Source organism: Neophocaena asiaeorientalis, unplaced genomic scaffold (assembly GCF_003031525.2).
Source record: "Neophocaena asiaeorientalis asiaeorientalis breed wild unplaced genomic scaffold, Neophocaena_asiaeorientalis_V1.1 scaffold177, whole genome shotgun sequence".
NCBI lineage: Eukaryota > Metazoa > Chordata > Mammalia > Artiodactyla > Phocoenidae > Neophocaena > Neophocaena asiaeorientalis.
The window spans coordinates 15,059,065-15,072,568 of NW_020172779.1; the positions used below are offsets into that span (position 1 = coordinate 15,059,065).

At 42.7% G+C, this 13,504-nt stretch overlaps 1 protein-coding gene across 4 annotated transcripts in view; it reads right to left on the reverse strand.

Moving 5' to 3' along the window:
* Positions 1 to 1,218: 1,218 nt before the first annotated feature.
* DNAAF11 (dynein axonemal assembly factor 11) overlaps positions 1,219 to 13,504 on the reverse strand; it is a 75,215-nt gene continuing 62,929 nt past the window's right edge. For 2 of the 4 annotated variants that reach the window (XM_024741012.1, XM_024741013.1), the window contains exons 11-13: positions 9,622 to 9,781; positions 7,525 to 7,610; positions 1,219 to 1,581 (exon numbers count right to left, since the gene is read on the reverse strand). In XM_024741012.1, coding sequence (XP_024596780.1) covers positions 1,528 to 1,581; positions 7,525 to 7,610; positions 9,622 to 9,781 — 300 coding nt within the window. In that variant the 3' untranslated portion in view covers positions 1,219 to 1,527. The remainder of the gene's footprint in view (positions 1,582 to 7,524; positions 7,611 to 9,621; positions 9,782 to 13,504) is intronic. The other 2 variants (XM_024741015.1, XM_024741014.1) reach the window with 1 other exon arrangement.

Here is a 13,504-nt window from a genome sequence, read left to right on the forward strand (position 1 = left end):
AGGGAATGCGCTGGATTTACCATGTTCATCATCACCCTGGAGCAGCTGACCTGGTAGAACAATGAAGTGGCCTTTTGAAGACGCAGCTACAGGGCCAGCTGGGTGATAATACCTCGCACGGGTGAGATCATGTTCCCAAGGATAAAGTATGGGCTCTGAATCCCTAGCCAGTATGTGGCGCTATTTCTCCCAGAGCCAAGAAGCATGGATCTGGGATCAAGGGATCGAAATGGGAGAGGGTCCTCTCACTAACACCCGTAATGATGAACTGGCCAGTTTCATTCCTGTTCCTGCAACTTTGGGCCCTGCTGCTTTAGAGGTATTGGTTCCAGAGGCGAGAGCATTTCCACTGGAGAACAAACAGAACTGCCTTCTGACTGCAAGCTCTTACCACTGCCTGACGGGGTCTGAGTTTGTACATTTCACTGCCATGTCACCACCGACCCCTTGACGAACAGAGCAGGTCCCAGGGCTCAGGAGCTGCTGAGTAGAGCCTGATTTAAATGCTAGTAAATCATGGTCAGAGTGAAGACAGTTTTCCTATATTGTATGTGGAATATTGAGTTCATAATGTTCTAGATAAAGAGGAGGTGCAAGCATTTAAAACGTGAAGAAGGAAGTAGGGGAGGGAGAGTAGGATGAGAAGGAAGTTGAAGAAACAGGAGGAGGGAGAGGAGTAGCGGAGGAAACAGGGAAAGGAGGCTCGGGGGGAGGGAGGGAGCGGAAATGCACAACAACGTACAGTGTCAGGCACTTCAGACGGTTCATCTGGAGACAAACCTACATACACGGCAAGTATTCTTCCTCCCCAGTCACAGATGGAGCCACTAAGGCGCGGGGGAGTTCATGCACTTGCTGAAGTTTCATCCAAAGCGACTGAAAGGGAATCTGACTTCAAGGTGTCTCATTTCCAACCTCATCTTCTTGCCATTATACCTCGCCATCAGAGAAAGCAGACATGTCATGAGAAGAAAACAGAAACACTGCTTAAAATCACCTGAAAGCATTCCAATTTGATCTGAAATTACGATTTTAACTTCTGAGCTTGACCCGTCTGCCGAAGCACAGGTTTAATAATCTGTGCTTTAATCCACGACTTCATCTATCTGCACAAGCAGGCAATTCTGGGATTTATAATCAGCGAGTTTCTATAATAGTTCTATGATTTACTGAACATTTTCCCTAGCCAACACTTTACTACAGACAAATGATGGTATAGCATTTTGAAGGTACACATTTTAATTGTAAACTGGTTTGAGAATATTAATGTACAAAGTAGGACCTAAAACATCGGAGGAGTAATGTTGAAAATAACTGTGTTTACCCCAGAAATAACATACACACACTCTCTGCACTGAGCAAATCTGGGTCTGGCGGGTCACAGTCGGTGCAGCCTGAAGTTTTCAAATCAATGGAGGTACTTCGGGATTATCTTCAAAGTCTGGATCTTCCTCGCTTGGTATAATTTTGGGTTCAGCTTGAACTCTTCTGGGCGTGTGTTTTTTCGCTTGAACTATGTTAGCCACATCAGGGAAGGCGTGCTTGCTGGGATCTACTTCTAGTCTCTCCATTTGCTGGCTTCTACAACAAAAAGGGCAAAGGAAATTGAGGTATCAGTTTTAAGTAAATTTCAAGTAGATTCAACTCATTCATTCATTTGTTCAGCAAATATCAGCAAGTACTATCCCTGGAGCATGGAGGCAAAAATAGGACCCCATCCCTGGTTTCAAGTAGCTTAGAGCCTAGTAGAAGCAAGAGTCGACGCTTGGAGAAATAAAGTGCTAAAGAGCGCCGCAGGGCCGTGCTGACGTGCAGGCAGGTGGAGGAGAGGGCAGCGGGGAGACTCTGCTTACCTAAGATATTTTTGATAATTGAAATGATACAGCAGGCCATGCCCCAGAGCCAAGATCAATAATAGAATCACACGAGGCAGTTCTCACTCCTGAATGGAGCTAATCAGGCCCCTGGACCCTGCTGCTTCAGACCACGCAGCCTGCACTACAAGGCCAGGTGCACGCCAAGCTCAGCCCACAGTTTCCCCTCCCACAAGAACCCACTCCTCCGCCGGCACTCCGTCCTTCCAGCGATAGCTGGAGTGAAACGGACCCAGGAGGCAGCTCTGCTGGCCACTGAGTCCCCTTATCACCGTCATAGAGAAAACTCTAGATGATACGGTCACAGGGCTGCTTTTCTGGCAATTTCCATTCCATAGGCCTGGAGTTGGACCCAGTAATCTGTATTTATATAAAGTTCCCCCAGGGATATCGATGATTTAGAAATTATTTTGGAATCACCGCACCATTAATTCATTCAGTTATTCAACAGATATACCTTAAACGCCGACTGTATTCTAGTTGCTGTGCTAGACACCAGAAATAGCATGGTCTGTGCAAACACACAAGCTTCCTGGTAACATCTAGGACTGCAGTGTTGTGTTCAACAGAGAAGTTATCATATCGTCATGTAATTGTCTCATTACCGACCTGTTCTCCCTATAAGACTGACATCTTTGAAGCAAAGGTGTTGTCTTTTTCATCTTGCATCTTTGGCGTATAGCTTTACCGAATAAGTAGTTGTTGAATAAATGAAAAAAAAAGTTATTATTGTGGATTAACGAAATTAAATAAGAAACTATCTCTGACCTAAGGAATATCACAGTCATTCTAATCCAGGAGCTCCAAACCCATGCCCTCAGACCAAACTCGTGCAGCAGACACAATGTGGTGGGGGAAGGAGGTCCGATTTTCTTTGGAAAGTGTAAACTCTGCTGTTCTTACAGCCCTCCCGCTCATTCCTGTAATCTGCACAGCCCTTGAAAGATTTGCCTTTTTGATTCCTTAGTATCTTGACTAATACTTCTGGACCTGCTGAAGAAGAATACAAAGTATACAAGGACTATAAAAGGGCATTTTCTGAAGTCCCAGATTGTACACTATAAACAGTGTTAAGAAGTTACAGTTTTCAAAGACTTGCATTACAGTCACTATTAACTATAGCGTACTTTTTAATTCATCTGTTCTTATTAAAAGACTATGATATCTATGGCTTAATTAGGTAAATATCTAAATTCATCTATTATAATTATGTTGTCCTTGACTTTGAGGAAAAGCAGCCCATCTCAATTGTAGGCATATCTCTTGGGCCATAACTTCTGGATCTCAGTAATAAACTATGAGCTTAGCTAGTATGTATATAGTTATCTGCAGAGCCCCTGCTTCAGATGTTGTGAGGAACAGTTTGCATGCAGGGCTTTAATGACTCATGAATCTCTGGGCCTGAGGCACCTGAGGACCACACTCGTCCCCAAAATAAAGAGGAGAGGGGCTTTTCTCCCTGGCTGCTTCCTGTCCCTATGTCACAGGCCTAAAGTGACAGATGCCCATTGCTGGTTTTACCCACTACCTGGCTGTCAGACCAGAACCTCTGGCACCTACTAAGAATAGCTGGAAGATGGAATGAATAAATTTATTACCATGGAAGAAAGAAAGAAAATGTCTAAAATCAGTAGGCAGTAGGCGTAAAATACATCAACGATTGACTCCTTCTATTAAAGAACATAAAGAAATGATAATCTGTTGGGCTAGCTTATTTGGACCGAAGACTCCCACTACCCACGAAAAACTTTACTGAGATGGTGAAAGATGTGGTGAGATAATTAGGATCCACAAGGTCAGAATTCAGCGAAAGGAGGAACCCAGAAAGGGGAATGGAGTCCTGAGACCACCTTTGCCCTGAGGGCATTCGGTGAGCCCCTAAAGTCAGGCTTTGGTCTTGCTGGATGTACAGAGTCTGGGGACAGAGGGCCAGGCACTGAGCGTGCCAGGTGGGCAGTCTAACAGGATGCCCTCTCCCCAGTAAGGGTGCAGTCCCAAAGGGCTTCCGCCTTCTGTATGAGTGAATGAGAGGTAAACCCGCTCTGCCCACCTCCCCAGGGGGCTGTGAGGGGAGGTGTCCCAGTGGGACAGAAGAGGGATGAGTTGTCACCACAGGCTGGCACTTCCATGGGTTTATAGCAGCTAAAAAGCAAACAAACAAACCCTCAATCTTGAACTTAGACTGAAGTGGTTCTAAACTAGCCGTGTCTTTAGGATCTGCCCCAAAGCACACATCAGTGCTCCCTGGCAGCGCACCTCCTGGACCTCTGAGAAGCCCCCAACAAGGCAGCAGATCACAGGAAAGAGTAAACAAGCACTCAAGTCAACGGGCACTCTGCATAAGAATCAGCAGAAGCAACAAGAACAGAAATAGAGACGTAAGAACTTCAGACAGTGACTAGGAAAGCATGAATTATAAAAGCACTACACTTACGTTTAAATAAAATGTTCCAGACTTGAGAGTAAAATGCTGAAAACTTTCGGTCTGGAATTGGCAATAAGACAAAGATGCCTGCTATCACCCTCTTTTCAACATTGTACTGGATTTTTTCCCTATGCAGTCATGCGCGAAAAAGAAAAGATACAGGTTTGGGAAGAAAGAGAGCCATCATTCTTTGCCATATATCATCAGGGAAACGGGAGTTAAAACGACAGTGAGATACCAGCACACACCTATTTAGAATGGTCCAGATCCGAACACCGACAGCACCAAACGCCGGCGCGGACGCGGAGCAGCAGGAACGCTCACGCATTACTGGCGGGGAAGCAGAACGGCGCAGCCACTTCAGAGGGCAGTTCGGCAGCTTCTTACGTAACTAAACATACTCTTACCATACGACCCGGCAGTTGTGCTTCTCGGCATTTACCCAAAGGAGCTGAAACTTTATGGCCACGTAAAAACCTGCGCAGGATGTGTATAGCAGCATTATTCATAATTGCCAAACAACTGGAGCAGCTAAGATGCCCTTCAGTGGGTGAATGGATAGATTAAACTGTGGTCCATCCAGACAATGGCATATTATTCAGCATTAAAAAGAAATGAGCTAGCAAGCCATGAAAAGACATGGAGGAACCTTAAATGCCTATTACTAAGGAAGAGAAGCCAATCTGAAAAGGCCACGTACTGTATAACTCCAATTACGTAACACTTTGGAAAAGACAAGATTATGGTGACAGTAAAAAGACGAATAGTTGCCAGGGGCTGCGAGGAGGGGAGAGCGGGATACATAGGTGGAGCACAGAGGATTTGCAGGGCAGTGAAACTCCTCTGTATGACACCGTAGTAGTGGATACATGTCATTATACATTCGTCCAAATCCACAGAATGCACAACACCAAGACTGAGCCCTAATGCAGATTACGGATTTGGGTGCTAATGGTGCATGGATGCAGGTTCACCAGCTGTAACAAATGTTGCACTCTGATGGGGGATGTGGATAATGAGGGAGGCTGCGCCTGAGCTGGGGCAGGGAGTATATGGGAAATCTCTGTGCCTTCCACTTGATTTTGCTGTGAACCTAATAAGACTGCTCTAAAGAAGAAAGTCTAATTTTTCAAAACGACACCATGAGGAGAGTAAGAAGGCAAGCCCAGGAATGGGCTACGTTTTATGGTCCTGCTTCCACCACTCACTTAACAACTTTGCGATCTTGGACAAATTGCTCAATCTCTTTGAACCTCAGTACATTAGGATACGAGGATTTACACCGCAGTTATTTTGAAGAGTAAAGATAGCGCATAGCATCATATAGCACAGGGTAGGCACTCAGTCCTCAGTAAGTCCACTTTTGAGGAAGTTGTGTGTTTTCCGTCATCGTACAGTGTCACAGGACCACAAGAGTTCACTGGGTCAGTGACCTTCCCCCCAAACATGACCCCAGCTGGTCCCAGTGAACATAACTCTCCTTCCCTTTATCTTCTCCCTCTATTCACTCTGTCTCCACAGCATGAGGAAAGGACCACTCAGGCTATGAGAGGGTTGAGGGGCCTATTCCGACCTCCCTGCCCCCAGTTACCGCTGCCTCTGTAGTCCTTTCCCCCAAGCCAACAACCTGCCTGACCTCGTTCCCATGTGCAGCATTTATAGGTGGCTGTTTGGCTAACGGGTTGCCCAGCCAGAAGCTGAGATAATGTGTGTAAAGAAGTTTGTCAGTGATTAAGGAGCACCACAAACAACCTTCCCATCGATGGATTATGAACGGTCATGAGGTGATCCTTTCTCAGTAACGAAAATGAAAAAGAAAGGCTCTGTGAAAATATTGCAGGAGGTCCTCTTATGACGAATTGTGCTAGGATATCTCTAATCATCAAGTGTAATCACAGTAATGACGGTTTTCCTGGAGTCTTGAAAACCAGCTCCAAACTTTGGCAATGACTTGGTTGCCAATCCCTGTGATTCCTCGTCAATTAGATTCAAACTCTTTACATGTGTTTGATGCCACTGGGGGTTAATTATGACCGTGAAGATTCATAGTAGTCCTAACACCCTTGATTCTCTGTAAATTACACATGTATCTGAAATGGAAATCACTGAGCTGGGAAACATGAGAGTGGCTTTCCAAGGTTAAAAACAGCAACCCGCTTTTCAGAAGGAATTCAACTCCATACCTGTTGTTTAAACAAACCCCGTGTTTGAAAATCTCTACAAAATTTGACAGTTGTCTTTGAATATATACGAATGCCTGACTGCTTGTATTATGCAAGACATAAATATAGTTCCTGTTCAGGTATTTTTATAGTGGCAATTCTAGCATATACATTTGTATCTCAAAGATAGTTTGCCTTGGTCCAAAATAGAGTCTGCCATCTGGACGGTACGAGTCTGGAAATCACGGCAAGGAGAAGGAAGGTTGAAAGAGCTGGGATGCTCATTCTAAGGAAGAACTGAGAAATAATGAGAGCTTTGTCTGAACTACTCTAAGGATTGTCACTGCTTGTGGGAAGTGGGCTTTGTTCTGGGGTGTCTCTGGGGGCAGAGCTAGAACCTTCAGTTAGGAATCAAAGAGAAGCTTTCAGACACTGGGGGAATATTGAGAATGCCACGAATATTCTCTTGAGAGGGTGAGGATCCTGTCGAGAAGGAAGCTTAAGCCAAGGCTGGAAGGTGACCTATGATTGACAAGAGGGCACACACGGGGCCTCTCGGTCCTTGCAGCCCTGAGGGTTTTGGAATCTATGACGCGACACAGGTCATAAAAGGGAGGCGCTGTGAGCAGCGTTATGAGCAGGGCTCAGCAGAGTCGCCCCAACAGGTCACAGCTACACGACCTCCTGACATTCCAAACTCCTCCCTCCCTCATTTTCCTCGTCTGTAAACTGAGGGTAAAAATTGTGAGGATTAAATGCGTTACTATGGGTAAAGCACACGGAATGGTGCCCGATACAAAGCAAGTGCCCGGTAAACGTAGCTGTCGGTGTGGCTATTGCCACTTTTATTATTGTCACCGGAAGCTGGAAACTAAATATACACAGATCTGTTTCTGAGCCCTGCAAATCAAGAGTCTAAGTTTGGGGAATAAACATTAATGCTCATGCTATGAATCCTTTTTAAACTTTCAGTCACTGTACCTATGTGGAGGGTGCATTCTAGGCACCAAATGACAATGAAGAGAACTCTAAGCAAAGTGAAGATGGGCTGAGGGGAGGGCACCTTTTGTTCGTCTGCTCCCTGCTGCTGTCCGGCGTGCTTTTCACTGGCTTTGATGTTCCTTGACAACCTGTGATTATTTCGCCCACCTAAAACAAAAACACAGGACATAGTTAGTGACACATTCTCTCTGATACATCTTCAAAAATATACACTATATATTTTTTAAATGCTAAAACATTTTAATTTCCACTACATATTTCATGAAAGAGTCTGACTTTAAGCCCCTATATGGGGCATGAGAAAGTTCCAATAGTCCCCCTGTGTCCATGGGGATGCGTTCTAAGACCCCCAGTGCATGCCTGAAGCCACAGATAGTACCAAACCCTGTATATAGTATGTTTTTTCCTTTACACACATACCTGTGATGAAGTTTAATTTATAAATTAGGCACAGTAAAATACTAAAAACAATAACTAGCGATAAAGCAGAACAATTATTGCAATATACTGTAATACATGTTACAAAATTGTTCAGATTTAATACCTTTTCCATCTTAACTAAGCACCTATCACTCACTGTGGCCATAAGTTTTGCAATTTGAGGTACGGCAGCAAAACCAGCATGAATTTCTTCTTCCTTCCTCACAATTTCACGGGTAGAAGATTCGTTCATACTGCAGATCTCAGTAACCTCAGCATGTGATTTTTTTTTTCTTTCCTTATTAAGTCAGGAACTTTCACCTTTTCAATTAAAGGAAGCACTTTAAGGCTTCTCTTTCCTCGGTTTCAGTTACCCATGGTCAACAGTCTGAAAATACTAAATGGAAATTCCAGAAATAAACAATTCATATGTTTAAAACTGTGGGCCGTTCTGAGCAGCGTGATGAAATCTTGCACCACCCTGCTCCACCCTGCCCAGCATGTGATGTGAATCATCCCTTTGCCCAGTGTATCCCACCAGTTCCTTAGTCACTTAGTAGCTGCCTTGGTTATCAGATCAACTGTGCTCGGGTTCAGGTAACCCTTAGTTTACATAATGGCCTCAAAGCGCAAGAGTAGTGATGCCATTGGTCAGAACCCCAGAAAGCCTAGCCCATTGTTTGTCACATGTATGCTTCAATACATGGACGGTGACTGAGCAAATGAAGCAAGGCATCCTTGTCTGGGGGGACTATAGCATCAAATCTGGGGAGGTGAGTGTTCTTATTGCCCTTGATGGCAATCCGTCTCCTATGTGGTGGTACAAGCAACCGTTTTTCTAGATACTGCGGTTGTATATTTTTCCATCATATTTTATAAAAATTCAATCTGTGTATGTGTGATTTAGTTCAGTCCCTTCCCACAGACCTCATGGGAGGGCCTATGTGCAATGCAGCAAGGAAAGGTCTGCTTAAACACCACCCTTTCAATCATGTATTGAACACCCGACTAGGGAAAATACCTTTAAGCAACACCAATGGTTTGTGTGATGGCCAGACTTTTGCTGAGACTCCAGAAGAGAAAAAAACAACAACAAATGCCGCATGTACCAAACACAGGAAGTTTCAGGGCTGGAAGAGTTTGTTCAGAAACATTTTTTAAAAGGTATATTCTGCATAACAAAAACATGTAGAAGGAAACCATGGAAGAGCGAGCAATGGAAGCCACCAATGCAGTGTTCACAGGATAATTAGAGGAGGTGACTCATGGAAAGGATGGCTCAGTGAAGCATGTTTTTATCATCATCAAACGAGGTTTGCTTTGGAGGCAGCTAATTCCAAAATGATGTATTTGCTATGTTTTAAAGTCTATTTCATGCCAATTTTACTGCTTTCCATTCATTTCTTGCTGGCCCATGATGTTACATTTTTGGATGTTCATGTGCCAGGGTAGGAAGGTTTATGCTATTTTAAAGTGAAAACTTAAACGTTGTTTTTTTTTTCTTTTCTCTAATTGAACTAGTGTGATGGGTACAAATATTTCCCCCACGTTCCTGGCCTATCCATAAAGAAATGGAAATGCTTTTCAGTTTCTATCGATGCCAGTCCTGGTTTATTAAGCCACATTAATGTCAAATATGAGGGCAAGGAAAGACAGAGTTGAGGAGACTAAACAGAGATGCCTTGCAGAGGAGGGAGCAGAGGGCGGTAGTAGGCGTTGGGGTAATGAAAGCTGGCACCTTCCTCCTGGGGTGTCTCGGGGGTGAGTGGGGTCAGCAGGACCTCCCTCCGAGAGGCACGGTGGCAGGCTGTCGGGGAGCAGTGCTGTCCAGGAGAATTTTCTGCAATGACGGAAACGTTTCGCGCTGTCCAACACGGGGCCCCAGAGCACTCGCAATGCTGTTAGTGTAACCGAGACACTAAAGTTTTCATTTTATTTCATTTTTAAGTAATTTTAATTTCTACTGACCAAGCCAGAGAGATGGGAACATGACCAGAGTGAGCCCGAAACCTATGCGTGGGCTGCCCAACTCTTCTTTGGGAGTGAAGGTCATCCATCCATACCAGTTACCCCTGATTTATCCGAGGTCCTTGACCACATGGCCTTTTCAGTTCTGGAACTCTCTGCTCCTTCCTTGACATGCCTGGGACCTGGAACGGAGCGTGAGAATCCGGAGTCTGTGTTTCAATCTCTCTGATCAATGTGGGGTGTAGGCTGCTCCCTTAGCCCAACTCGGGACGACTTATCTAAAGGACCACGTGAGCCACAGAGCTCGGGCAGGCAGTGGCTGGGGCCTCTGTCAGGCCAGCATCGCAGCTCAGCTTCTCCCCTTTCCCAGTCCTGCTTCCTCCCCTCCCACAGGTGTGGATCCCCAGGCTGCTCCCCAGCAAATGTTCTGCAAGCGCACCTCCATCTCAGGGTCTGCTTCTTGGGGAGCAGTGGCATCTGAGAGCTTTTTTATTTTTTAATATTTTAATTACATTAAATGAGACCAATGTTACGTAAAATTCATGAAAATGTCAACTTTAAGAAAAAAAGCTTTTGAGCCCAAAGCACAAGTTTTGTATTGCTTCATGCTATAAATGCGCTAATCAGAATGGGGGCACATGCATAATTAGTCTTACAACACCCCATCTCTAACACTGCTATTTGTCCCATAATAAGCTCAGACAAAGATTCTCTGTTTATGGAAATGCAAATAGAATCGCAAATTTGGAGCTTTTCTTCACCAGGAATTTGCTATGTACCAGAATCTCAATGTGTTGCTTATTTTTAAAAGATATTTCCAGCTCATTTAGTTTCAAATGTTCTTTTAAGTTTAAAAGTTAGGGGGAATTAAGAAATCAGCAGTAAGAAAAGTATTAACACCAGCATTCATATTGACACCAAAATTCATCTTAACAAAAATATTTATATGAATAGCAGGAAAACTCTTCTGATAAGAGATCTAATTTTCCCAAGTAGGGACCAAAGTTCAGAATTCCAAGGTACTGAAATAGTAACATGTGGTTTCCCTCTATACCTGCAGTCTAGTGCTACTCTTCCTCTAGAAAACGATGCTCATTAACATCAAACTTCCAATTCATTTGTCCAAAGTGTGTTTAGGGGTGACTAATGGAAAAGGTGTAAGGGCCAAAATATGTTTAATAAATTAGACAAAGTGGAGCAAACGGTTTCCTGAATCCATAGAGGGAAATGTAATCAACTGCTTGAAAATTCAATTGTGGGATAGGTACAAAGGTACAAATTAACATTTTAATAATATTAGGTTATTTTAACGCATAGATTCATGCAACTGAAAGTTGGGAGTGAACATGGAGGTAGGAATTGAGTCCGCTTTAGTTCAGAAGGCAAATGACCCTTCAAAAGGCTTTCGTGAGAGCTGGTTTTCCAGCCTTGGTTTAAATAGCACCGTGGGATGGAGTTCCTTTACCTCCCTGGGGTAGCAGCCTACACTGAGACCATCTACATTTACCTTAACATGTATGTGGCTGCTTTACCAACCATAAAAGTTACTAATGCCAAGAAATCCAGACTACCTACGTGAGCTGTGTAAAAATACAGTAAACAGACGTGAGGGAGAGAGACCTACCTCCTAATCCTTATATTTAGGTTGAACCATAGAAATTACCAACATCTGACTATTTTTTATAGGTTTAAATTCTTTTTTTTTTTTTTTTTTTCTGTACACGGGCGTCTCACTGTTGTGGCCTCTCCCGTTGCGGAGCACAGGCTCCGGACGCGCAGGCTCAGCGGCCATGGCTCACGGGCCCAGCCGCTCCGCAGCATGTGGGATCTTCTCGGACCGGGGCACGAACCCGTGTCGTGCATCGGCAGGCGGACTCTCAACCACTGTGCCACCAGGGGAGCCCCAGGCAAGTTTTGAAAACAGTTTTAGCTGATCCCACGGCTTCTAGCCGCTCTGGATGCAATTCATGTATACAACCCACATTTATGGGATGCCTATAACATCCCAGGAACAGGATCAGGAACTATGATGCTATGGTGAACCAGAAAAGCATGGTCACTGCACTGATGAAACATCCCTCATCATCACTAAAATGATATACTTTGATCTATAGATGAGAGATAATAATTGTATAATTACACAGTCATTTAATGGACTGATTTTAGATATTTAGATGGTTTACAATGTCTCATAATTATACTATCATGTTTACTTGTATACATTAATTGCTATCATATATCCATTTTATTAGGAGAGTAAAAAATTAGAATTATTAAGTCATAAAGTACTTTTTAAGCTTGATATATGTTGACAATTTTATTTTCGAAAAGATTACATCATCCTCTATTTCCTCTAGCACTTTATTAGAGTACTGTTGAATCTTCACAGGCATGGAATTTTATTGATTGTTTTGCTAGAAAACTGGTAGCGGTCTGGAAAGGGGAACCAAATAGCTGGGGAAGAGGGATGGAAAAGATGTTTGCTTTACTTGTAAACTTAATACTTTGGAATTTTGTCCTGTAAACACATTATCTACGTATTGTTAAATTATTTAAACAAGGAGGCCATGAGACTGAGGGAACTCTAATACCATAGACATTTTTGTGCTTCTTTTGTAACTGTGATTTACCTCTTTTCTATTGGGGTTTGGTATTTTTCTGAAACACTTTCATGAATTTATATGTAATACTGATATTATATCTTCTTTGGTCTTTTGTGGTGTTTTTCCTCGGCAATGGGACATGTCAGCATTTGAAAAACTGTATATTGTCTTGTTTATTAGTTTACTGTCTGTTTTCCTGCCACTAAAATGTAAACCCCAGGAGGAATTTCTGTGCTGGGTACATGACAGGCCCTCAAAAATTATTTGTTCAATGAATGAATAATGGATGAAATATAAATGAACAATAAATGTTTATGAATGGTGGTTTTTGACATACAGCTTTGGTTAAAGTAACCAAAACTATTGTTTTTCCTTGGTGATTTCTGCCATTGTTAGCCAATCTCTGCAGAGAATAAAAGTAAATATTTACATTATCTCCACTTATATATTTATTTTTATTGAAGTATAGTTGATTTATAATATCATATTAGTTTCAGGTATACAGCATACTTTTATTTCTTTCTAAAAATATTTTAAAATAATATTTAATTCTTTAATCCACATGAAATTTATTTTGGTATAAGATGTGAAATAAGATGTCAACCTGATATTTTCCTAATTAACCAATATCTCCCAATCTTATATAAAAATTAATTTGAAATGGATCATAGACCTAAAGGTAAAAAAGCTAAAATGATAAAGCCCCTAGAATAAAACAAAAGAGAATATGTATGAATCTAAAGATTTCATGGACATGAGATAGGAAGCAACAATCCAAATAGAAATAAAATAATTCATATTAGCGTTAAATCTAAAAACTTCATTTTCTTACTGAATTAAAAATAATAAGCAAGTGATTGGCTGGGAAAAATGTCCAAAAAACACAAGCCGTGATAAGTAGCTTTGGGGTTTCATTCTTCAACTAATATTTATTTGGTACCTAGAAGACAGGTACTATTCCAGACACTGGATGAATCAAGGTCTCTATGATCATGAACCTTACACTTAGATGGCGAAGACAAACCACACAAAACTGAACAAATCAGATCG